General features: G+C 34.5%; 2 protein-coding genes across 4 annotated transcripts; both read left to right on the top strand.

Annotated features, from left to right (window-relative positions):
* Positions 1 to 9864: 9864 nt before the first annotated feature.
* Positions 9865 to 17988, top strand: LOC132608452 (cullin-1-like). Of its 3 annotated transcripts, XR_009570386.1 has the most exons (21): positions 9865 to 10024; positions 10747 to 10908; positions 11032 to 11131; positions 11544 to 11729; positions 11863 to 11910; positions 12004 to 12207; positions 12296 to 12373; positions 13098 to 13187; positions 13293 to 13373; positions 13473 to 13532; positions 13848 to 13877; positions 13967 to 14053; positions 14151 to 14300; positions 14384 to 14439; positions 14536 to 14656; positions 14745 to 14906; positions 15008 to 15151; positions 15232 to 15450; positions 15547 to 15714; positions 16863 to 17016; positions 17617 to 17988. XR_009570386.1 is itself a non-coding variant. In XM_060322416.1 (20 exons), exons 2-20 carry the CDS (start codon positions 10772 to 10774, stop codon positions 16962 to 16964), a joined length of 2223 nt encoding a protein of 740 aa, XP_060178399.1. In that variant the 5' UTR covers positions 9865 to 10024; positions 10747 to 10771; the 3' UTR covers positions 16965 to 17191. The 3 variants fall into 3 exon arrangements, 2 of the variants coding, with proteins under 2 accessions (XP_060178399.1, XP_060178400.1); XM_060322416.1 differs by lacking the exon at positions 17617 to 17988 and having other exon boundaries at positions 16863 to 17191; XM_060322417.1 differs by lacking the exon at positions 17617 to 17988 and having other exon boundaries at positions 9896 to 10046; positions 16863 to 17191.
* Positions 17989 to 19134: 1146 nt separating this feature from the next.
* Positions 19135 to 23393, top strand: LOC132608483 (BTB/POZ domain-containing protein At1g03010-like). The gene is made up of 4 exons (XM_060322418.1): positions 19135 to 19964; positions 20808 to 20874; positions 21206 to 22399; positions 22622 to 23393. The coding sequence occupies exons 1-4, from the start codon at positions 19891 to 19893 to the stop codon at positions 23159 to 23161; spliced, it is 1875 nt and encodes a 624-aa protein (XP_060178401.1). The 5' UTR covers positions 19135 to 19890; the 3' UTR covers positions 23162 to 23393.
* Positions 23394 to 24078: the final 685 nt, after the last annotated feature.

Genomic DNA, 24078 nt, shown 5'->3' with positions numbered 1-24078 from the left:
TACATATACCATAGAAGACTTAAGAAATTAGAGATAAGAACAACAAAGAAAATAGAAGGAGAGAAAGAAGACCATTTCGGGTTTGAGGTGCAAAAATAGCCACCATAAATATTGTTCTAAAAATTCAATTCTTGTTGTTTTCCTACTAAGACAAGGTTCCTTTGCATCTTGGTATAGTTGGTTTGGAGTGGGAAACATTAGATTCCTCAAAGTGAACACAAGTTCAAGTGAAGAAGACTTGAAGAAAAGGTAAGAATTTCTACCTTTTTATTGTGTTATGAAGTTTTGATTGTGTTGTAGTATATAGAAATGTGTTGATTGTATGGAAAAATGGAAGTTTGCAATGTGGGTTTGGTATATGGCTTGTAGCCGTGTGTATATATATGTTGTATAGCCAAGTTGTGTTGAATTTATGTTATATTCTAGTTGTAATTGTGATGAAATGCATATGGGAATTGAAAGTTGGATGAATTTAGTTGATATGGAAAAATAAGCATATGGCCGTGTGGTATATTTGGCTTGGGAATGAAATGGATTAAGTTTGTTTAGTGTATTGGAGTGTTGTTGTAATGCTTGGCATGGAAATGAAGTTAGAATGATATAAGTTTGTATTGAATTGGAATGTAAACACTTATGTCGTTTTAGTATGATTTTCCGACATTAAGGAAATGAAGTTGTTTGGTTGTGAATTAAGATGATCATTGATGAATTTGGAAGTTGGAAACTTGTTATGAAGTTGTATGCCAAAGATTTGGTGTTTTGCATAAGTTATGATTTTGGCGGAAAGTTGTATATTATGTATATCGAGTGTATATCTTAAGGAAAATGATATGAAATGTCTCTAAATCTATATTGTGATGATCTTGAGTGATAATGGATGTGAAATCATGATGTTAGTTCGAAAGTTTGGGTTGAATTGAAGATTATGTCAACTTGTGAGAAAAATGACTAGTTGAAGGATATTTGTGTTTTTAATGTTTATTGTTGATATTGATGTTGTCGTTTGGGCTGTTGTTGATGAATTATAGCCGAGTTGAATTCTCGGGGTGCTATATGTATAGGGGAAGTGCTGCCGAAATTTCGGTAGCCAAATATGCATTAAGTTGGAACTTTGGTATTCATAGCTTACAATTGGTAAACTTGACCAATTGCAGTTTTTCGACGAAACGGGAAGTGAATTTGGAAAAGCTTAAGGAGCGTGAAAGGTATGTAAAGCAAACCCAATTCTTCCCTTGGCATGCCCTTAGTGTGTTAGGGTCGGATCCGGGCCTCGAAGGACCTCTTGGCCCTCGGAATCCGCAAGACAAAATTTCAGTTTTTCCTTCAGTAGAATTGAACCATTTTGATACGCTTTTTCTGAAATTATGCAATTTTGCTCTAAATTATTCAGAAAGTCATAGAATGTCTGTATAACCTTTTTAGGTGATACTATATGCTTAGAGGGAACAATTTGAGCCCGCCGTCTTGTTTGTCCCAAGGCGGGCCCGCTATTTACGGTTTTGCCCCTAATATGCTAAAGCTTCCTTTTTAAGCGATTTTTGAAAGAAATGTTTTGATTACCCTACTAATCGCCTAACGAACATTGATTTAAATATTCTATTAAATCTTATAAATTATTTTGACACCCGGAATGACTTCGGGAAAGTTATACTTCTGTAATTTATTATGATATCCGAAATGCATTTATTATGATTCCGTCCGACTCCATTGGATCTGTTTGGCTTTGATACGCTTCATCGAGTCTTTCAAAACATTTATGATATTTTTAAATTGCATTAGTTCCTCACTACTCCATTCGTGGATGTCCCAATGTTTCCCACACTGAGCCCGGGCCAGGATATGTTGTCAAGCGTGATTCTCTGCATTGTTCGCCGCGCCCCGATGTGAGGGGGCAGGTATACGCGTACATGGGTCTGTGGAGTATGATGTGTCATGTCCGCCTATTCTGATTTGATCTGTTATGGCCATTTTGATATGACATTATATGATACGGGGCCACGCCCCTTTTTCTGATTCCTCTGTATAGTGGCACCAGCGTCGGGAGGGTGGCCACATTCTGTCTGCCGAGTCCCGTGGCAGGGACCGGATATGATATGATATGACATATGTTTCTGTACGCATTCTGTCTGTTTTGGAAATATGCATTTGACACTCTGGATTCTGTAACCATTATGATTTGACTTCTGTGATTCCGCTTTACATATTCAGTACATATTTCGTACTGACCCCCTTTCTTCGGGGGCTGCGTTTTCATGTCGCGCAGGTACAGACGACAGGTTTGCTGACCCACACGTTTAGGATCCCATTTCTGCTATTTTGGGGTGCTCCCTTCTTCAGAGCCCATCTTTTGGTACAGTCTGTCACTGCTATCTGGATATGTACTTTGTTCTGGGTATGATGGGGCCCTGTCCCGTCTTATGATTATGATATGTTCTGTAGAGGTCTGTGGATACATCTGTGTGGGTTCTGTACATATGTTTGGGATGTTTTGTTTTATGATAGCCTTATCGGCTTCTGTGTGCCAAGTCTGCTCTTCTGCTAAATTCTGTAGCATCCACTAATGTTATTACTATATTATTATTCTGATAATATGCTAATTTGGGTATCGGGTACGTATAGGTGCCCAGCTAGGGCACTGGTCGCGGCCCACGGGGTTGGGTCGTGACATTATGTTCCTGACCATGAATGATAAACCCCTCTGGTTGTTTCATGTAAACTTCTTCATCTAGATCTCCATTCAAAAACGCGGTCTTAACATCCATTTGATGAATTATCATATTATGAATTGCTGCTAAAGCAATTAAGAGCCGAACAGATGTCATCCGAGTTACAGGTGCAAAGGTATCAAAATAATCAATATCTTTCATTTGAGTAAAACCTTTTGCTACCAAGCGAGCTTTGTACTTATCTATAGTACCATCAGATTTTAATTTCTTCCTAAAAATCCATCTACAACCAATAGGTTTACACCCAGGAGGAAGATTTGATAAAATCCATGTATTATTTGACATGATAGAATGCATTTCATCATCAATAGCTTCGCGCCAAAAAGGAGCATCATGGGAAGATACTACTTCAGCATAACTTTCAGGATCTTTTTCAACCAAATAAACTTGAAAATCAGGTCCAAAGTTCTTTGGTTGGGCTGATCTTATACTGCGCCTCAGATGGCTTTCTTCCACGGACTCAACTGTTTTCCTTTTAAGAGGAGATGTAAAAGAACTTGCATCTTGTTCTAAAGATTCTTTTTTCTTAGGAAATATATGCTCAAAAAAGTTAGCATGTAAAGATTCAATAATTGTGTGAGGACTTGGAGTCTCAAGATTTAAGAATCTATAAGCCTTACTGGTCTGAGAATAACCAATAAACACACAATCTACTCCTCTATAGCCAACCTTAGCCAAATGTTGATCTGGTAATCTAACATGAGCCAAACAACCCCATACTTTAAAATAATTTATATTTGGCTTTCGATTCTTCCAAAGTTCATAAGGGGATGCCTCGAGTTTCTTGGAAGGTATTCGATTCAAAATATAACAGGCTGAAAATAAGGCTTCACTCCACAAATTTCCAGGCATACCAGATCCATAAAGCATAGAATTAACCATTTCTATGAAAGTCCTATTTTTCCTTTCTGCTACACCATTTTGTTGTGGTGTATAAGATGTAGTCAATTGTTTTTCAATGCCTTCTCTTTCACAAAAATCAATAAAATCTGATTTTAAATATTCTCCACCTCTATCAGATCTAATTGATTTAATCTTCAAACTCAATTTATTTTCAACATCTGCTTTATATGTTTTGAAAGACTCAAATGCCTCATCTTTTGTTCTTAATGGAAAGACATATGTATATCTTGAGTAATCGTCAATGAAAGTGATAAAATATCTCTTACCATGACGTGACAAACAATCCATCTCACAGATATCAGTGTGAATTAATTCCAAAAGTGTGGATGTCCTTTCAACCGTCTTAAAAGGTTTCTTTGTTATCTTGCATTTACTACAAGTAAGACACTTAGTAGTATGATCTTTTCCACAGTCCTTAATTAATCCATTTTCACCATAAGTTGTATGGATCTAAAATTCACATGACCAAGACGTTCATGCCATAAATCTAGAGACTCCACAATATAAGCAGAAATATTTTCATTATCAACATTGAGTTTGAACATTCCATTTGTAGCATAGCCTTTTCCAACAAATATGTCATTTTTAGACAGTATAAATTTATCTGCCTCAAAAATCATTCTAAAACCATGCTTCGAAAGAAGCGTACCTGACACCAAGTTCTTCCGAATTTCAGGAACATGCAACACGTCCATCAGCGTGACTATCTTTCCGGAAGTAAACTTCAATTTAACAGTTCCTTTTCCCACAACCTTGGCAGAGGACGAGTTTCCCATATACAAAACTTTATCGTCCCCCACTAATTCATAGGTCTTGAAAGCATTTCGATCACCTGATATATGACGAGTTGCGCCAATGTCTATCCACCATTCCACTTGATTTCCTGCTACAAATGCTTCGGTAACCATTGCTACAAATTCATCTTTTCCATGATTATTTGCCTTTTCTTTCTTCTTTTCAGCTTTAAGAATTTTACAATCACGCGCATAGTGACCAAATTTGTGACAGTGGTAACATTCAACCGACTTAGAATTGGTACTAGTACGCTTAAAATTCGTACTTCTCTTTGCCTTCGGAATTTTCTTATTAACAGATTCCTTCTTGGTTGATTTTTCTTCAACCACATGAGCTTTCATGACGGGTTCCTTCAAAATACTATTGTCACGATATCGAGTCTCTTGTTCAATTTGCAAATGCTGCAACAATTGCTCAAGAGTCAAATCTTTTTTTTTGTGTAAGAGTTTGCTTCTGTATTCTTTCCAAGAGGAAGGAAGTTTTGAGACAATAGCACCAACATGAAAATTTTCATCAAGAGCAATTCCAGAGATAGCAATTTTATTAGCTATAAGTTGGAATTCTTGCACTTGTTCAGTGATTGACTTATCATCAACCATTTTGAACTCCATATAGTTTGAAACAAGAAATTTCTTTGAACTTGCCTCTTCCGCCAAATAGATATTTTGGAGAGTGTCCCAAATATCCTTAGCAAATTTGCACTTGGTATAATATTGATCATAAAATTTGTTGGACATTCCTCCAAGAATATAATTCTTACATAAATAATCATCATCTTTCCACTTGGCAATTTGTTCTTTAATCAAAGTAGCCTCGTCAGTTGCTACCTCAGAACCAGGAGCATTAGGACAAGGTTGTTCAAGAACATATGCCAACTTCAACCGTCTTTAAAAGAATTCCATCTTTCCACGCCATCTAGGAAAGTCTTTGCCATCGAATATTTCAAAATTAGGATTAGGCAGAGATGGAACACCATTCAATGTTGATGTAGTAGCCATAGAGACAACTATCTTCAAATTGTTAGAACAAGGATGATAATAATAAAAGAAATCCAAAATAAACTTGCTTGGCTTAGAGACACGTTAAGACGTTTCTTGAAGATAGTTGGAGTCTCTCCCACGAGCAAAAGGAAGAATAAATAACAACTCTATCTTCGGGATTCAACTAAGCCACAACAAGTAATATTCAAGAAAGTTGCTCTTCTATTCTTGAATTGGTGATTTCACCTTTTGATCAATGTCTCTAAAGTTTTTAGGGGAAATTGTTTTCTTGAAGTGCTTGCCTTTTCCAAAAGAATGAAACACTATTTATAGGATAAAAATTACATAACATAAAAGTTTTCATTAAATAGGATTTAAAATAGGTTCATGAATTTTTCTTAAAATACATGCAACTTTCATGTAACTTTCAAGAACCTAAAATGTAAAATACTAAATGAAGAATGTATCTTCAAATTCACATTCATTTAGTTTGAAAACTTTTATCAGATGAAATGTTTCAAAATTAATTAAAACATTAACTTAACATGAAGAAGCGAAGAAGATGTCACTTAAAACTCACTTCCGTTTCCTGCTTACCTTAAAATCAAGTAATTTGCACTCTGCTTTTTGATTCATTTATGAATTTTGTGAACTTCCTGATTCATTATGTAACAATGCTATTATCTTAATGTTTGGTTACTGTTTTCTTTTTCTGGTCATGTTATATTCCTTCTTAAATGGAAATATTTCTGCTTTCTATTTCCCCTTTAATTCATTCTGCCTTTGTTGATGTTTGTGTGATCTCCGTTATAAAAAAAAAAGTATTTTATGCTTATTACTTGAATGATTAAATTGATGCCGTTAGTTATGAAGTGCATTAGTTTTTGTTCAGTATTCTTAATGCATTTTTTCTATTTGTAGATGTTTTTTTTTTATTTGAATTTTGGGATTTTTAAAGGGAGCAAACCTCAGTTCAAGTTTTCCCTTTCTTTTGGTAGTGCTAGAATGGAGGCATTGTAAGACTTTGTTGCAACAAGACATGATTAAATTAGTCAAGAATGTCAACCCTTCTTAAGTATCAGATATAGTAAATTCATATTTTTTGTTCTGTGAGACCCTACCCAGGTTATTCTTTAATTCAATATTTTAAATAGTAATATTGTTATATTTATGATGTATTATATTCATGTTGTAAGTCTGTAATTTCTTTTAGTTCAAACTTATGACTTTGTTGGAAGACTTCAAACTACTAACCAAATGTTTTCTTCCATAGAATCAATTGTATGTCATATTTATTATTATATAGAAGCGCGGCTAAATGGGTGTAATATCTTTTTTTTTTTTTTTTTGCATTTTTCTGTTTTACATTCTTTTTTCATCTAAGGAGAAACTCTAAAAAAATATTTAAAAAATCTGACTTAGATATGCATTTATTAAATATATTTATATATAACAAGGACATAAATTTTCTTCAAATATGAAAATTGCCACCATATAATGAAAGCGCTCTATATTTTTTATTTAGTTAATTTATACAAAATATATTATTAATATCTCTTCTATCTATATTAAATTTAATAAGTTATTGGTTTCTCTTATGACCGTACAAAGCGTGGATAAATTCACCAATTTCTCTTATAATAATGAGATTCGGAATCTCGCGTACAAACAGTTTTTAGAAGATAATGTGAAATGAAGATGATTTTAGCATTTAAAACCACCAAATCATTGAAAAAAAGTTCGGTGATAGATCCAAATTCCATTATGAAAAATCAATTATCAATGAGATAAATGAAGTCTGTTGAAATAATTTAGAGTCTCGTTCTTCTATGCAGGTAGCAATGAAGCAAAATTTAGCCACTATTCATAATGAACAAGAAGAAGAATTGGAGAAGGAGCAAACCTCTGTTTGAAGTTTATCCATTTCAACTATAAATTAAATAATTTTAAGTAAATTGGATATAAATTAAAGGGAGAAATGGATTTTTGTTTTTTTACAATTTTTTTTAATTTTATGACCTTTTTATAAGAGATCTTCATTTTTTACACATAAAAGATCTGGAAAAAAAAATACATAAGAGATCTGAAAAAGACATTTTCTTTTATTCAAATTCTAAAAGGTCAATAGATCTTATTTCCTCTAAATTAAATAGAAGGATAAAATCTGAAAAATGGCCACCCAATTAAATTAAATATATGTCCCTCGATTTATAAGAGAGAAAAGAATCTAGTAACTCAGTTGATTGGTTACATAAATTTTCACCTTGTTAGTGAGGGTGTGAAGGTTCAAATTCCCACATTGTAATCTGCTTCCCCTTACCCTTATGTAATATTTTTTATTTTTTTTTAAAAGGAGAGAAAAGAAGAATCTGTCAAAAAAACATTGCTAGGTGTTAAAGGTATAGTGAGCCAGTGAGGTACCATACAATATATTTTTTCTCTTCTAAAAAGCTTCACTTTGATGGACTTCAGCCATACAAGAAACAAATACAAATATTATTGTGCATAACCGTGTTTCTTTGGTACTTTTCTTATCATACTAGATGATGAAAGCCCGTGCTAATACGGGCCCAACACAAAAAATAGTGTCAAATTTTTTTTAATCTATCTTAAAAAGAATAATATATTTTTATGTTTAGAAATTATTTAATTTGAAACTTCTCTTTTTACCTTTAATGAAATGATTTAAATTCACACAAATTTCTATGACTTGTTTTAGACAACATGTTTCAAAGATCTTTTCTTTCCTTTTTAAACTTCGTGCCTAGTCAAACTATGTCATATAAATTAGGACACAGAGAGTACCTTTTAGTAATATAATTATGAAATTTTTATTATAGAAAGTATTATAATTCAATTAATTGAAAATATCAATAAATTATTTTATTTAGTCCGCTTCTCCCATATATGACTTTCCTGGTTTGGTTCTCCATTTGAAATACACCTTCTCCTACCGAGTTTCATGCCATCATCTCTTTCTACTCAATAACACTGAAAAACGCTTTCATGTATTAGCATCTATGTAGTTTTAAATTTTTAAGTATAGACCAACTTCATCATTTTAAGAAAATATGTGTATACGTTTCTTGACCGTTTATATTTCGTCGTCTCGATGTTATTCCTCATTATTTGTGTAAGACGTATGTGTCTAAAATTAGTGCATTTTTATCCTTACCCAAAAGTATAAGTTTTAAATATTCTGGTTTTATGACTTCTTTAGCGGTTTTTGTGTTCAATTTAAATCGTTATTTTTTTCCCCTGAATTTATCTTCTTTAAATTTTCTCTAAGCATACTTTTACCATTTTCTGAACTTATTATCATTATTTAAATGTCCTATTTTTTTTTTTGCAATTGTCTCCTTCTTCTTGATGTTATTCCTCATTATTTGTGTGAGACATATGTGTTTAAACTTATACCCAAATGTATAAGTTTTAAATCTTTTAGTTTTATAACTTCTTTAGCAGTTTTTGTGTTCAATTTAAATCGTTATTTCTTTTTTCCTGAATTTCTCTTCTTTAAATTTACCATTTTCTGAACTTATTATCATTATTTAAATATCTTTTTTTTTTGCAATTGTCTCCAACTTCTTCACGTGGACCCACATTTTTTTTTATTTCTACTATTATAGAAGAGTGGGCCCACCTTAATTTTTTTTATTACTATATTAGAAGAGTGGGTTGCCGACCAAACCCACTCTTCTAATATAGTAGAAATGTTTCTCAAATTAGTTTTTGTGCGTTATATATACCTTTTAGAAATTTTCATGAGTTATTTCTTTTTGAAACAATTGTTAGTAATATCTTTTTTATTTCTCTTATAACTTATAAATATTTTAGATCACAGTCTAAATTTTTTTTTTTAACAAATTGAAAATCTTACGAGAAAACGTTGCAGTATGATTTAAAATATAAATATTAGATAATGTCTAATATTTTGTCAATCTTTAAAATTTGAAATAAAATTTAAATGGTGGCCTAGAAAGAGAAATTTGCATAAATCAGCATATAACTTGAGGAATAAAATCCTATTTAGAGCCCATTTGGATTGGCTGATAAGTTGGCCAAATCAACTTATAAGCTCTTTTTAATTTATTTAGGTATTTAGCAAAAATAGAAAACAGCTTAATTTAGTTAAAAAATGCTTAAAATAAGTCAAAACCAAGAAGTTGTTTAACCCCAATTTATTTTTTGGCTTAAAAGCCATTTTAGTTTGACCAACAACTTTGTCCTTTTATCTCTTATACTTTCTATTAATTTCAATACTATCTTTACTTTTAAAAATTCTTTAAGCACTTTTATCCAAATACATAACTGTTTATTTATAAAATAATTTTCAGAACGTTACGCTTAAAAGACACTTGTTATTCAGCTAATCTAAACGGGCTCTTAGGGCCGAGTCCGCTGAAGCCCAAAATAGTTGTAGCCCGAATGAGAAAGTAACAGATGGACTCAATTATGTAGCCAATTAATGCCTCATCTTCTCTCTCTTCCCGCACTCTATTTCTTTCTCCCTCAAAACTCTTCTTTTTGTTATATTTTCAAGCAAGTTTGGCTCTGCTCTCATCTGCCCTAGCTTTGCGCTATCTCCTCGTTTTCTCTTTCTCTCAAGCAAACAATACCGTACGTCTTCATCGCACTCTGCGTATTTTCCTTTCGCTATATCTATAATTTGACCCTAACCCTAGCCCTTTATTGATAGAATACAAAGTTTATTGAATTGTAATTTAATGCTTTTGTTTGCTTCCGATGTATTATTGTTCTTTGTGATATTTTACATGTCAATATTATACCTTCTTATTTGCTTCCATAATCGCTTGACTTTCTCATGATATACTAATTTGTCTTTTAGCAATAAACAATTAATAATATCTGATTATCTATGATTTGATACATAATGAACGGTGATGGAGATATACATAATTACAATGTAATAATGCTGTAACTACAGACTAAAACTAGTCAAGTTTTGATGTAACCTATCCCAACTAGTTTGTGGTTGAGGCATCGTTATATTATAATTGTTTTCAGTTGAAAGTTAAATAGTTATATTTTTAATATTGCTGCTTGGAGCGGGATTGGCTATTACAAAGTAGTTTTATACTGTTGTCTTGTGGGCTTGGATTCGTTGTTATTAAATAAATTTAATAATTACTAGTTAAGTTATGATGTGTACCCTATCCCAACTAGTTTGTTATTGAGGCATTGTTGTTGTTGTAGTTGCTGCAGGCAAGCCTGCATGGAGTGTGATTAGATTTTACAAATTACTTTTATAATGTCATGTTAATGTGGCGTTTTTTCTTTCCGGATAAGCTAATATGGGGTTTTCAATTGCTCATATGCAGATTGTGGTTATAAGAGTTACCGGAAATGACGATGAACCAGATGAAGACTATTGAGTTGGAGGAAGGATGGGAGTTCATGCAGAAGGGAATCACAAAATTAAAGAAAATCTTGGAAGGGTCTCCAGATTCATTCAGCTCTGAAGAGTACATGATGCTTTACACGTATCCATAACATTCTTTATGCTTAGATTTCCTTTTCTTTTTCCTAAATCACGTTTACTGCTTTAAACTTGTCATCATTTTGGTTGGTATTTCTTTTTGAATTATCCTTAATTTGAAGAATAGCACCATCTATAACATGTGTACACAGAAGCCCCCTCATGATTACTCTCAGCAGCTGTATGAGAAATACAAGGAAGCTTTTGAAGAATACATCAATTCTACCGTAAGAACCATTTGCTATAAGATTTATGTATCAAAGTAGCCTTACATGGCTCATAGGGGTTGAAGTTTTGTTGACGGTATAAGTGTGGGCTGATAATGTTTATGAACTTGTAATGCACTAAGTGGGGTTAATTCTTGCCATGATTATTTGTTCACAAAATTCAGAATTCGTTAAATATTTGAACAAAACATATGTATGGACCTAATTCCTATGTCATTGAGGTGATTTACTTGTGTAAGTAACTATACTTCATTTTGCCAACACAAACTCACATGTAAAGGTATATTATATTGATCATTAACAGTGAAATGGTGCAAGTTCATCTAAAATACTTGTTGAGTTAGCACAATGCATTCTCATGGCTCATTTTTTCCTGTTCAAGCTTCCTATCAGTCTTTGCATTATTTTTTAGGTTCTCTCTTCTTTGAGAGAGAAGCACGATGAGTTTATGCTGAGGGAGCTTGTGAAAAGATGGGCAAATCACAAACTTATGGTTAGGTGGCTTTCACGGTTCTTCCATTATCTTGACCGGTATTTTATTGCTCGAAGGTCACTCCCAGCACTTAATGAAGTTGGCCTCACGTGCTTCCGTGATTTGGTTAGTCTTTGGCATTTTATGTGATAGTTGGTTTAATTTTCTTCCAGATCTTTTATATTTCAACTTTTTGGGATAAATACTCTTCATATAGTTGTTATGCTTGATATTTACTTTTTGTGATTGTTGAAAATAGGTTTATCAAGAGTTGAAAAGTAAAGCTAGAGATGCAGTTATAGCACTGGCAAGTGTCATGCCTTCTTCATTTGATTCAATTTTGTATCCTTTTATGTTCCATGAATAAGGGCCTCATTGACCGCTTTTTTTATTTTATCAGATTGATCAAGAACGTGAGGGTGAGCAGATTGATAGAGCTTTATTGAAGAATGTGCTAGGTATATTTGTCGAAATTGGAATGGGGGAGATGGAGTACTACGAAAGTGACTTTGAAGATGCCATGCTTAAAGATACTGCAGCTTATTATTCTCGAAAAGCATCAAACTGGATTGTGGAAGATTCTTGTCCAGATTATATGTTGAAGGTAAAAATCCCGTCTGAATGTTTTAGTGCATAAGTTGGTTGTATCTATATCCCAGAATGAATGCTGATACCTGTTATTCCTAAAACAGGCAGAGGAGTGCTTGAAAAAGGAGAAGGATAGAGTTTCTCATTATTTACACTCTAGCAGCGAGACAAAACTTCTGGAGGTCAGTATTGGTATTCTATGAGGCACTTCAAAATTGAACTATTAGTATTTTCGTGGCACTTTAACTACTGAAGAAAAGCCATTTAGAACTTCAAAATAAGCTGTTTTGACTTCCCATTAATTGTTGTCTGATAGTTAACGTCATTCCTCTGTTATGCTTTCTTTTTAATAAACTGGATACTTACGAAATGGAAAAAATCTTCTTTCTAAAACTCCATTTTAGTTTGTTAGTTGTACTTGGAGGAGGAAGAGAGGATGCATCTGGTGTATTGAGAAGCCAAGAGCATCTAACTGAGTCATTTGATTCACAACTAGCTTTATCAGTGAGATGTTGTGCTCCTTTTTGGTCGATATTCTGCTTCCCTTTTGGAGCAGAATTTACAGGGAAACTGTAAAAATTTTCCACTTTAAATGAAAAGTGTTTCTCCATGATTGTGCACCATTAATGAATCTCCTCGTTCATATTCTTTTTCCTTAAAACGCATTTTCTTTGTTGAGCCGCACATAGGGCTGTTAGTCAGTGATGTTTTTATTTTTATTAAGAGACATCTTACGAAAAGAAAAGTTGATGTTGATAAATTTGTTTCATGTTGTTTTTATCGTGTCGTTACTTTCTAAGTTGTTACTTGATATTTACTGGCTAAGTTTGTTCAGCTTTGAAATGAGTTATGTTAAAAGTGCCTTTGGTTGCATCTATTTATCAACTGACTAAACTTGTGATGCAGAAAGTGCAAAATGAGTTATTGGTTGTGTATACCAATCAATTGCTTGAGAAGGAGCATTCTGGATGCCGAGCTTTGCTTAGAGATGATAAGGTATTAATTCCTGTCATATTAGGTGTCTAATAGTCGGTATAAATATTTGACTTCTTATTTGATGATTTTGTCTTTTTTTTTTCCTCCACCCTCTGTTCATGTCAGGTAGAGGATTTATCTCGAATGTATAGATTATTCCATAGAATACCTAAAGGGTTGGAACCAGTGGCAAATATGTTTAAGCAGGTATGGTCTTCTATGTCATTGTTTAGCAACCAAAGGGTGTTCTTTGAGTTTTTTTTTTTTTTGGTGGTTAAATACTTCGTGTTGGTTCATATTTTGCAGCACGTCACTGCTGAAGGCATGATCTTGGTTCAACAGGCCGAAGACTCAGCAAGTAACAAGGTCAGTCAATTAAGCATGCGCTTCATTTGACAATATGGTTTTTGGACCTTTTTTCTTGTTTTAATCATTTTTCATACTTCTAGAACTAGAAGAAAAAAGGTTTCATCTTAGGAGTATGAGTAGGAAAAAAACAAGGGAAGGGGGAGGGGAAGTATGCCTAAAGTAACAACTCTTATAGAGAACAAGGAATTTGAGCGGTGAAAAGCATTAGCAGAAATAAGAATATTATGTGAAGTTGCATCCACGTGCTGTTCTTAATATTTGTGAGCTATTTTTTTCCCTTTGGATAGTAACTCATTATATATAATTCTACAGGCTGAAAGTTCCAGTGGCTCACAGGAGCAGGTAATCCACTTCTCTGAATTTTACTAAGTTGAATTTTTGTATAATAGCACAGGAGATGGTTTTAACTGTGTACCCATCTCTTTCCTCAGGTCTTTGTTAGGAAGGTTATTGAGCTGCATGACAAGTATATGGCATATGTGACCGACAGTTTTGCAAACAACTCTCTCTTTCACAAGGTATATCCAGCCAGTCGTTCACAGTTGTGTGGTTATACTTTTTACCTTGAATAATTTGAGATATTATTTCTGATTTCTAACTTCTGAACTTTTATAGGCTTTGAAAGAGGCATTTGAGGTCTTCTGTAACAAGGTTGTTGCTGGCTGTTCTAGTGCAGAGCTTCTTGCTTCTTATTGTGATAATATCCTTAAGAAGGGTGGGAGTGAAAAACTCAGTGATGATGCTATTGAGGAGACACTGGATAAGGTAGCACTATCTGGATTCGTCTTCTGGCGGTCATGATCTTTCAGCTATTAGTATAGGATCATATTCATTTATATTTTATGTAGGTGGTCAAGCTTCTTGCGTATATTAGTGACAAGGACCTTTTTGCTGAGTTCTACAGGTTGGAAGCTCCATCAAACTTTTTTTTGACCCAGTAACTAGTTTCTTGTTACATCTCTAATCGTTGGATATGTTCGCTGTTTTCATAATTATGTAGGAAGAAGCTTTCTCGTCGACTGCTTTTTGATAAAAGTGCCAATGACGACCACGAAAGACTTATCTTAACAAAGTTAAAGCAGCAGTGTGGTGGACAGTTTACCTCAAAGATGGAGGGAATGGTGAGGAGAATATATTATACTTCTAAATTTTATCTTTCCCCATTTAAATTATCTCGTTAAAACTTAGTTGTTTGAAATAACAAAACAGGTGACGGACTTGACGTTGGCGAAGGAAAATCAGAACCACTTTCAAGAATATCTCAGCAACAACTCGGCAGCTAGTCCCGGAATTGATTTGACTGTCACAGTTCTTACAACTGGCTTTTGGCCCAGTTATAAATCTTCTGATCTGAGTCTCCCTATGGAAATGGTGAGATCTGATCTTGTGATATAATGTTTCAATTTCTGCTGCTGATTTGATCTTTTCTCGTTTGTTCTTATGGGTGATTTACTCTTTGCTGTTGGTATCAGGTGAAGTGTGTAGAAGTCTTCAAGGAATTTTATCAGACGAAAACGAAGCACAGGAAATTGACGTGGATTTATTCACTGGGTACATGTAATATCAATGGCAAGTTTGACGCAAAAACTATTGAACTGATTGTGGGAACTTACCAGGTGATCATTTGTGAAATAGTTCTGCTGCAGATCTCTGTCTGATACCAAATATGGTTACTGATTAATGTTCTCATTTTCAGGCTGCTGCTCTATTACTGTTTAATGCTTCAGATAGATTGAGTTACTCAGATATCAAAAGTCAGTTAAATTTGGCAGACGATGACTTGGTTAGATTGCTTCAATCCCTATCATGTGCCAAGTATAAAATTCTGACTAAAGAGCCTAGCAATAGAACTGTTTCGTCAACGGATCATTTTGCATTCAACTCCAAGTTCACTGACAGAATGAGGAGGATTAGGGTATATTTACTGTTTAGAGCTTACCTGTATTTCACTTGCTTCCTTTATATATGCATGTGGGACACTTTTTCTCAGTGACTTAATTGTACCATCCAGATCCCTTTGCCTCCGGTGGATGAGAGGAAAAAAGTGGTTGAGGATGTTGACAAGGATAGGCGTTATGCAATTGATGCTTGTATTGTGCGCATAATGAAGAGCCGGAAGGTGCTTCCTCATCAGCAGCTCGTGTTGGAGTGTGTTGAGCAATTGAGCCGCATGTTTAAGGTATGCCACATCTTAACCATTTGGGTTTCCTCGGGTTAGGTATTCCATTTACGAAAGTGGACATGATTTTGGCTTGCCTAAATAACCATGGTATTATTTTAAAATGGAGGAATTTTCTTGTTCCACGCTGGAACATTTCATTTTCTTTCTTGCTATCTAAGTGCGTGTTACTTGAAACCTCTTTCCATTTTTTTGAACAAGTGATTAATGTCCTAGGGATTGGTTTGCTGATAGAATATCTCCAACTGTTATCACTTGTTTTGCTTCTCTTAGTTCTGACTATTGGAAAAAATGGAAGGTGATGATGAAATAGAAGACGGATTAAATACAATTTACCCACATAGTTTTGCATTGGCGGTGCATGATTTTTCCTGACTTTTGAATACACAACTTTTTGAAGGTGGCATTGAAGTGAGACTGTTGCTCGAGTTCAATCTAATTTTTTGATATAGATGGCGAGAATGAAAGAAATACCCATAATACTTCTTTGAGTTTCTTTATTAGATTTATTTTTGTCTTTACCTTTCTTTTCCTGTCATTTTCCATTTCTCACCTACCAATGTGACAGAGGGGCAATGGGAGGATATTGACTTGTCTGTGTCCTGTTATCTCTCTCTCTCTCTCTAATAACTTTCTCGTCTTCGTCAAAATTTAAATGAAAAAGGGCAATTTCAGTCCAAAATGGAGTAACCTTTTGAGGAAAGACTAAGCATTTAACCACTTGCCCTCCTTCATAGGTGTCTAGGAAGGAAATACTGAAATTTTCACTTTTCTCCATGACCTCTAGGGTGTTATGTATATGTATGTATGTATATTTCCTCTAGATCGGGGAATGTGTGACCGCTTCAAAACTAAAGAGAGGTATCAATATCTAATTGATAGTGAAAATAGCCAGACACTATCGGTGCTAGATATATCTAGTAGGATATGCAGAGTGCTGGAAATTTTGTGCTTTGAGATGTCGTCCTTAAAATCCAAGATTGCCAATATGGCTTATCATATTCCCTGCCCAAGTGTTTTCTCTGCCTTCAAAATCATTTTATCCCGAAAAATAGTTAGACTAGTTGGAGAGACGTGTTAGCTTGTCTATTCTAATTGTTGAATATTCTATTGTGCCTATCCTAATGTAATAACTTTTTTATCTGTAGCCTGATTTCAAAGCAATCAAGAAGAGGATTGAAGATCTGATCACTCGTGACTACTTGGAAAGAGACAAAGAGAACCCAAACTTGTTTAAGTACTTGGCCTGAGGCAACAAGCGGATACCTGGGTGATATTGACTGCTCTTGGCACTACATTGAAGTGAGTACAGCTGGATTTTGATTGTTAGCTAAGGACAATAGCAGAGCATTTTTTTTTTACCTTGCCTGAGTTGGCAACTTGTGCAGTTGTTAGTATATCACCACACTTTTTCAGAAGTAGGTGGCACTTGAATTCCTTGCAGTATATATCTCAGCCGTGCACTTTTTTTTCTTGATGTTGATTGCCACTTAAATGCCGCATCTTTGTATAAATCTTATGCTTTGGTGTTTCTATATGTGCATGCAAATATTAACCTGTCCAAGGCACTGCTAGTTTTCTGTTGAACAATTTAATTTCAAATGACAGTAATTATTTTACTTCATTCTAAGGCATTTTCACAAGGCTTTCATCTTTCTTATAGTCGTAACTTGGAAATTATTTTGAGTAAATTTTATCATTTGTTCAACTTGACGGATGGTAGTGTTTCTTCCCAGAAAGTGCTTAACCAGATGAATATCTGTGTCTATGCAATGTTAAAAGGATATATTCTCTAGTAAAAATTGAAGACGCCTGAAAATCCCCAGCCCAAGCACGTCTGCATTTGTATTGGCATTTTACTTTTGGAGTCGATTAATAATCAAGCGTCTTGACCCTCCTCAGGTTCACTCTTCAAGTTGGATCAGCTTGCTCATGGTCAAGTCTGGGCTCTTTAATCTATCCGATTGTGCTTGCTACATCCATTTTAATTTGTACGGTACAAAATTTAAGTAGACCCTTTTGGTAAGGGTTTATTTGTGGGGTCCTAGATATGTTTTATAGATATAGATAGAATTCCCAAATAGAGAAAGAAGTTAAATTTTTGGAGTAGACTAAATGTAAATCCGGGCAACATATAATGCAGCAAAACGATTTCTTTTTTTCTTCTCCCCTCTCCCTTAATGGTGTCGGCTATTTGCTTTGCAAATTTTTGGCATACGTATGAAGCTGATATTCGACCGTACCATTTGAGAAATCTATATCAAGTTTTATACAGATCTGTCACATCTTGTTCTTTTCTTTTTCTCTAGACTAGATGTTTTTTTCGATTGAAAATGTGAGGAAGTTTTATTTGCCTCTAAAATCTATGAATCTCACATGCACAAAAGAGAGACGACAAAAAAATAGGAGCATTATCTAGTTGTTTCTTCCGAAAATTTTAAAATGTTTGTGGGGTTTCATCTTTTGTGTACACATCATTATAGCGACAAACCTTTGCGGTGGGGTCAAATCTTGACCTTTTCATGTTAACAAATATCGTTTGACAGATCCCATTTGGGTCTTGCTCTCCATTATATCCAAAATCTTACCAACCCCTTCAATGGAAGAGCAAGAAAAAAGGAAACATTTTGTAAAATCTTACATTGTAATATGCAAGTATTAACTCATTATTAATACGTATATTTTGATTATTATCGACTGTGGATCAGGAAAAGCTTTTAATGTGTCAATAAGAAAAGGTATGTGGATTATTATGGAAGTAAGCACCCAAGTTGTTAGATCTCAAGTTCCATAGTGTTATCATAATGGCAGAGAAAGCAGAGTTTAGATAATAGTTATTCATATAAAGTAACTGTTTCTTTGAGAACTTAAAGATTAATTAGTCTTAGCTTGGTTTGTTTCCTGTTGGGAGAAAGCCTGCAATGTGTTCCCGGACAAACTGAAAGTACATTTTTATCGTCAAACAAAGAGGAGCTTCAGAAAAAGAAAAGATCCACTATCATATGCAATTCCTCAAAGCTATGCTGTTTGCAGATCCCATCATATGATCCCAACCCACAGCCATTGCCAGCTCCAAAATAAGAATTGGAATTTAGTGGGGTCATTTCAATCATTGCCCCCATAACACATCAATGTTGGAACAACACTGAGTTAGTTGGACCACTCCATGATTCATCCCAACACTATAATGAGTACACTATCAATGCAATTTAATTTATGATATCAGATTAGTTATATTTTTACTAAATTATCGAGTGACACTTCTCATATAGATTTTGTTACCTTATTAGTGACCAGATTATATAAATATTTTTTACGCTCGCAACATAAGCCCTTAAGCTACATCTGGTGGCAAAAGAAAGAAGTTTGCGTGGGTGGCTCAAAGGTATCCCATTTAAACCACTTTACTGTACTATTACCAAACTGTCTCGAGAGTTCTGTCAAAGCATATAGTATATACTTACCTTAATGCACTGCTATTTTTCCTATAAAAGCACAATCACAAAATGATCTGTCTTTCTACTTTATTGAGTTTCATCCATAATTAAGTTTTTTAAGAGGTCATGTAGCTTTCACCACTCATGATTACAAACCCTAAGAGCACCGCAAGCATTCAGGAATTTACTCATCGTTGAAAACAAACAAAACATGGTGAAAAATGAAAAAGTCACTTTTCCACCGTAAAGTAGCACTATATATCCTTTCACTTCAACCTAAATGTACAACTAGACAATTATTTATAATTAACGTTTGAAGTTTTTATTTTATACCATCGTTATTAATTTTTAACTTGAAACACATTGACAGTCCAAATGAATTTTTATGTCAGCTCACTTAAAGATAATTACATACGTGCAATCGTGGTAAAAATAAGGTAGGTAATTTGCTACAATACACTGATAGCATAAAAATAATTAGTTGAATCCTAATCCATTTGCATGGGTTGATGAGACTTTCTCCTTACTCAAGAGAGAGGACCAGTTTCTTCCCCTGAAGACGTTTGACACACACGCACTCGATAGCATGCCAGCAAATAAAGTTATTAAGCATAGTTTCGGACTACATACTACAACTTTGATGTGTTGTTAAAATGAATAGCTATTAATTAATTAAAAGCATAAGTATTAGTTTGTGAGGGCTGCTTGGAGTGGTGGACTCAATTTGCAGGCTGAGAAGATGGGAGTTGCTGAATTGAAGACAAACATATCTGTGAAGAGCAGGTCTTTTCGTCCCACTTCTAGACCCCAATGGTACTACTTTCTCTTTTCTTTCTTCTTAATTACTTACTCTTCCTAATTAATAAATTCTCCAGAAATCTGATTGTATTGGGTTGTAACAAGGTGCATTAAAGGTTTAAAGTCCATATTAATTAGATCAGTAACCTAATAGGACTTGACTTACAAAAAAATGAAAATTTCCAGCTTAGGTTGAAATTTAAGGCTGCATTCATTGGACATGACAGATCAAACAGGATCCAACATACAGAGGGTTCAACCTTTAAGATTTTATCACTCAACTTATTCTACTTTTGTGATTTAATATTTGTTGAAATTTTAGCACAGGCACTCAACTTATTGCTGAAATGTTCAGTTGAAACCATTGACCACAGGTTGCATTCAATTCGGCCATGCTGATTGTTTTCTTGTTTCAACATAGTATGGTGTTAATGGTATGGGGACATCTATAGTGTTTTCAATAATTTTCACCTTCAGAGGGCCCTAGGCAAGTTCAGATGTCTCATATAATTAGCTGTAGCCTGTTAGACTATGATAGACCTTTCCATCACACGCAACTTTGGAATAGATTTAAGAGGATGAACCAGAAGTTAATGCCACTTGCTAGATGGAATCTAAAAACAGAACACAGATAGTATTGTAGCTTACTTCAAATTTTGTTGCCTCTCAGGCTTTGGATTGGTCTTTTATGCTTCCCTACAGATTTTTGGGGTTACTTTTAATCTGCCAGCAGAATCAAGATAACTTTCAGACTCCAAAATATTCCGGTCTTCTGTTCTTGACATGTAATTTGCAACGTATGTGCTATTTCATGACTTCTCTTGCAACTTTTTACCATTGACCAAATTCCTGTGGCAGGCCAATTTCTGATGTTTCTAGTGATCTTACAATAGAAGTAGGAGCGGCCAGTTTTGCTCTTCACAAGGTATGAATAACGTGGTACCTAAATTTGCTTTGCTCCTTTATTTTTGATCTACCGATCCCTTCATAAGTTATTGAACTACTCAAGTATAGCTAAAACAGCAGAACCCAATGAATGATTTGTCTACAGACAGGTTGCTTAAAAATCACTATTAAAAGTTTACTTGTATAAGTTGTCAATCCACGTAATTACCATATCCAGATGAAATCAATTTGTGTCATACTGTCGTAAAAGGAAAAATAACAGAAAGTAATGCCATTATCTGCAGCCATTGAGGTTTTCCTATAGGAACCACTTGGACGCGTTTATAATGTATTTAGACTATTTTTTGCAGTTTCCTCTGGTTTCTAGAAGTGGAAGATTTAGAAAGCTGCTGCTGGAGGCAAAAGATTCAAAGATGTCAAGACTGAATCTTTCTGGTCTTCCTGGTGGATCTGATGCATTTGAACTCGCTGCAAAGTTCTGTTATGGAGTAAACATTGAGATTACCATAACAAATGTTGCAATGTTAAGATGTGCAGCCAGTTTCCTGGAAATGACAGAAGACATCGCCGATAAGAACCTAGAAATACGAACCGAAGTTTTCTTAAAGGACACAGTATTCCCAAGCATATCCAACTCAGTATCTGTTCTTCACAGCTGTGAGAAACTACTACCAGTATCAGAAGAAGTCAACCTTGTCAGTAGGTTAATCAATGCTATTGCAAATAATGCCTGTAAAGAGCAACTTACATCTGGTTTTTTGAAGCTGGAGCATAATTTCCCATCCAAACCTATTCAAAGCCTTGATATAGAGACAGCGTCGGACTGGTGGGGAAAATCACTAGTAGTGCTGAGTCTGGAATTTTTTCAGAGGGTTTTATCTGCATTTAAGACGAAAGGTCTTAAACAAGACATTATAAGTAGAATTTTGATTAACTATGCACAAAATTCTCTTCAGGGGCTCATTGTTAAGGATCCTCATTTAGCTAAAGGAAGTTTCTTGGATTTGGATTTACAAAAGAAACAAAGAGTCACTGTTGAAACAATAGTTGGCTTGCTACCAACACCGTCGAGGAAAAGTACAGTTCCAATGGCCTTTCTTTCAAGTTTGTTAAAATCTGCAATAGGAGCATTAGCATCTACTTCTTGCAGATCTGATCTAGAGAGGCGCATCGGTCTTCAACTGCATCAGGCGATTCTCGAGGATATCCTTATACCTGGAAATGGAAACAACCATAGCCCTCTATATGACACTGATTCAATCTTAAGGATCTTTTCCTTTTTCTTGAATTTGGACGAGGATGATGCAGAAGATAATAACCAACTAAGAGATGAAAACGGAATGGTTTATGACTTTGACAGCCCTGGATCTCCCAAACAAAACTCAATCCTTAAGGTTTCAAAATTATTGGACAGTTATCTGACAGAAGTTGCACTAGATTCAAATCTAACACCATCAAAGTTTACAGCACTGGCAGAGTTACTTCCAGACCATGCCCGTCTAGTTGATGATGGACTGTATCGAGCTGTAGATATTTTCCTTAAGGTAAGCTTTAATATGACTTTACTATTATAGTGGATAATGTTCAGTTACTTCAATGCTGTTTTCTGATTTTACTGTTATATTAGATAAAGTTCAGTGACCATATGTGAAATTAACTTCTTGTTCCCTCTATATACATGAATCAGGTTGCCAGTTCTGCACGTTTAATTTCTTACCTTCACGTGTTAATGTGTTTGAACATCATATGTAAATTTTTTATTGCAGGTTCATCCGAACATTAAGGACTCTGAACGGTATAGACTGTGCAAAACTATTGATTGCCAGAAATTATCACAAGAAGCCTGCAGTCATGCTGCACAAAATGAGCGGTTGCCAGTGCAAATGGCAGTTCAAGTGCTGTATTTTGAACAAATCAGACTGAGAAATGCAATGAATGGGGGCCAAAATCAGTTATTTTTTGGGTCAATGAACAGTCAGTTTCCTCATCGTTCAGGCAGTGGAGTAGGAAGCGGATGCATGTCTCCGAGAGATAATTATGCATCAGTCAGGAGAGAAAATAGAGAATTGAAGCTTGAGGTAGCAAGAATGAGAATGAGGCTTACGGATTTAGAAAAAGATCACGTGTCTATGAAACAAGGCCTAGTAAAATCACATCCTGCCAATAAGTTATTCAAGTCATTCACCAAGAAATTGAGCAAACTCAACGCAATGTTCCACATAAGAGATTCAAAGCCGTTAATCGGAAAAGCAAATTCGGAAAGTCGGTTTCCATTTCACAGGAAAAGACATCATTCGGTTTCTTGATGCTGTATTGAGTGTGTGCATAATGAGTGTATAGCCCTTTCCTTTAATTTTCTTCTCTTTTTTGGTTTTGTTTTGATGTTGTGATATTTTGTGATCTAAGACTAAATAGTGCCTAATATATAAGGATTAAGGGATAAGAAGGCAGATTGAGTTTGAGACTGGTAGTCATGTTTAAATTTCATATGTGATTTGCCATTTAATACTACTAATTATACTGCAGTAGTTCTGCTTCCCTGCAGTCCCATCCCCTGTGAAAACCATATTTCTTTAACATCCCTTTGGCAATTTAAACTCAATTATACATTTGAATGCAATTGAACGAGGAATAAGCAAATTATATTCGACAGTACTTTATTGATGTTGCTCCTTGAAGAATATTGCTTGTACAATGCGACAAATCGAAAAAAGAGAACGATCAAGATATGCAATGTGAGGGCAGTTTTAGCTAGCTTGGTCACTCAGCCCCATGTATTGACAGATACCCAGTTCTTTACTTCTTGCATATATGAATCTTACAACTTCACTCCCTCCAAAAAGAGAATATTTTTCTAGGATTTGAGTAAGACTTTTTGATAGTGACACAATGTCTGTTTTGCAGAACTATATTGATCTCAGAGAAGTCAAGAGGACATTGCTGTGATTTTTTCATTTATCATTGTAGGAAATGAAGAAACAACTTATGAAAAGATTATAACATATATAATTACATAGTCCTTGATTTATAAGAAAAGTCTTTGCATGCATTTTCGATCTTTTTTTTAATGTGCCCGCTGTCCCAACTTTTATGATGCACTATCCTTTTGTGTCCCAAAACCCTGATACTCTACCAATCTGTATTTAAAAACAGTTTAACTTTAAACTTTTTATTTCATCCCTATGAAATGATTTATATACAACAACAACAACAACAACCCAGT

Source organism: Lycium barbarum, chromosome 1 (assembly GCF_019175385.1).
Source record: "Lycium barbarum isolate Lr01 chromosome 1, ASM1917538v2, whole genome shotgun sequence".
Lineage (NCBI taxonomy): Eukaryota > Viridiplantae > Streptophyta > Magnoliopsida > Solanales > Solanaceae > Lycium > Lycium barbarum.
This window is presented reverse-complemented; position numbering and strand designations above follow the sequence as displayed.

What these genes read in the sequence shown, in the direction of transcription:
- LOC132608452 (XM_060322416.1), top strand. Translation starts at nt 10,772, where the DNA reads ATGACGATGAACCAGATGAAGACTATTGAGTTGGAGGAAGGATGGGAG. An exon ending in TCACGTGCTTCCGTGATTTG is followed by an intron (nt 11,730 to 11,862) that starts GTTAGTCTTTGG and finishes TGTTGAAAATAG; the next exon opens with GTTTATCAAGAGTTGAAAAG. An exon ending in CTTTTTGCTGAGTTCTACAG is followed by an intron (nt 14,440 to 14,535) that starts GTTGGAAGCTCC and finishes ATAATTATGTAG; the next exon opens with GAAGAAGCTTTCTCGTCGAC.
- LOC132608483 (XM_060322418.1), top strand. Translation starts at nt 19,891, where the DNA reads ATGGGAGTTGCTGAATTGAAGACAAACATATCTGTGAAGAGCAGGTCT. An exon ending in CCCACTTCTAGACCCCAATG is followed by an intron (nt 19,965 to 20,807) that starts GTACTACTTTCT and finishes TTCCTGTGGCAG; the next exon opens with GCCAATTTCTGATGTTTCTA. An exon ending in CCAGTTTTGCTCTTCACAAG is followed by an intron (nt 20,875 to 21,205) that starts GTATGAATAACG and finishes TATTTTTTGCAG; the next exon opens with TTTCCTCTGGTTTCTAGAAG.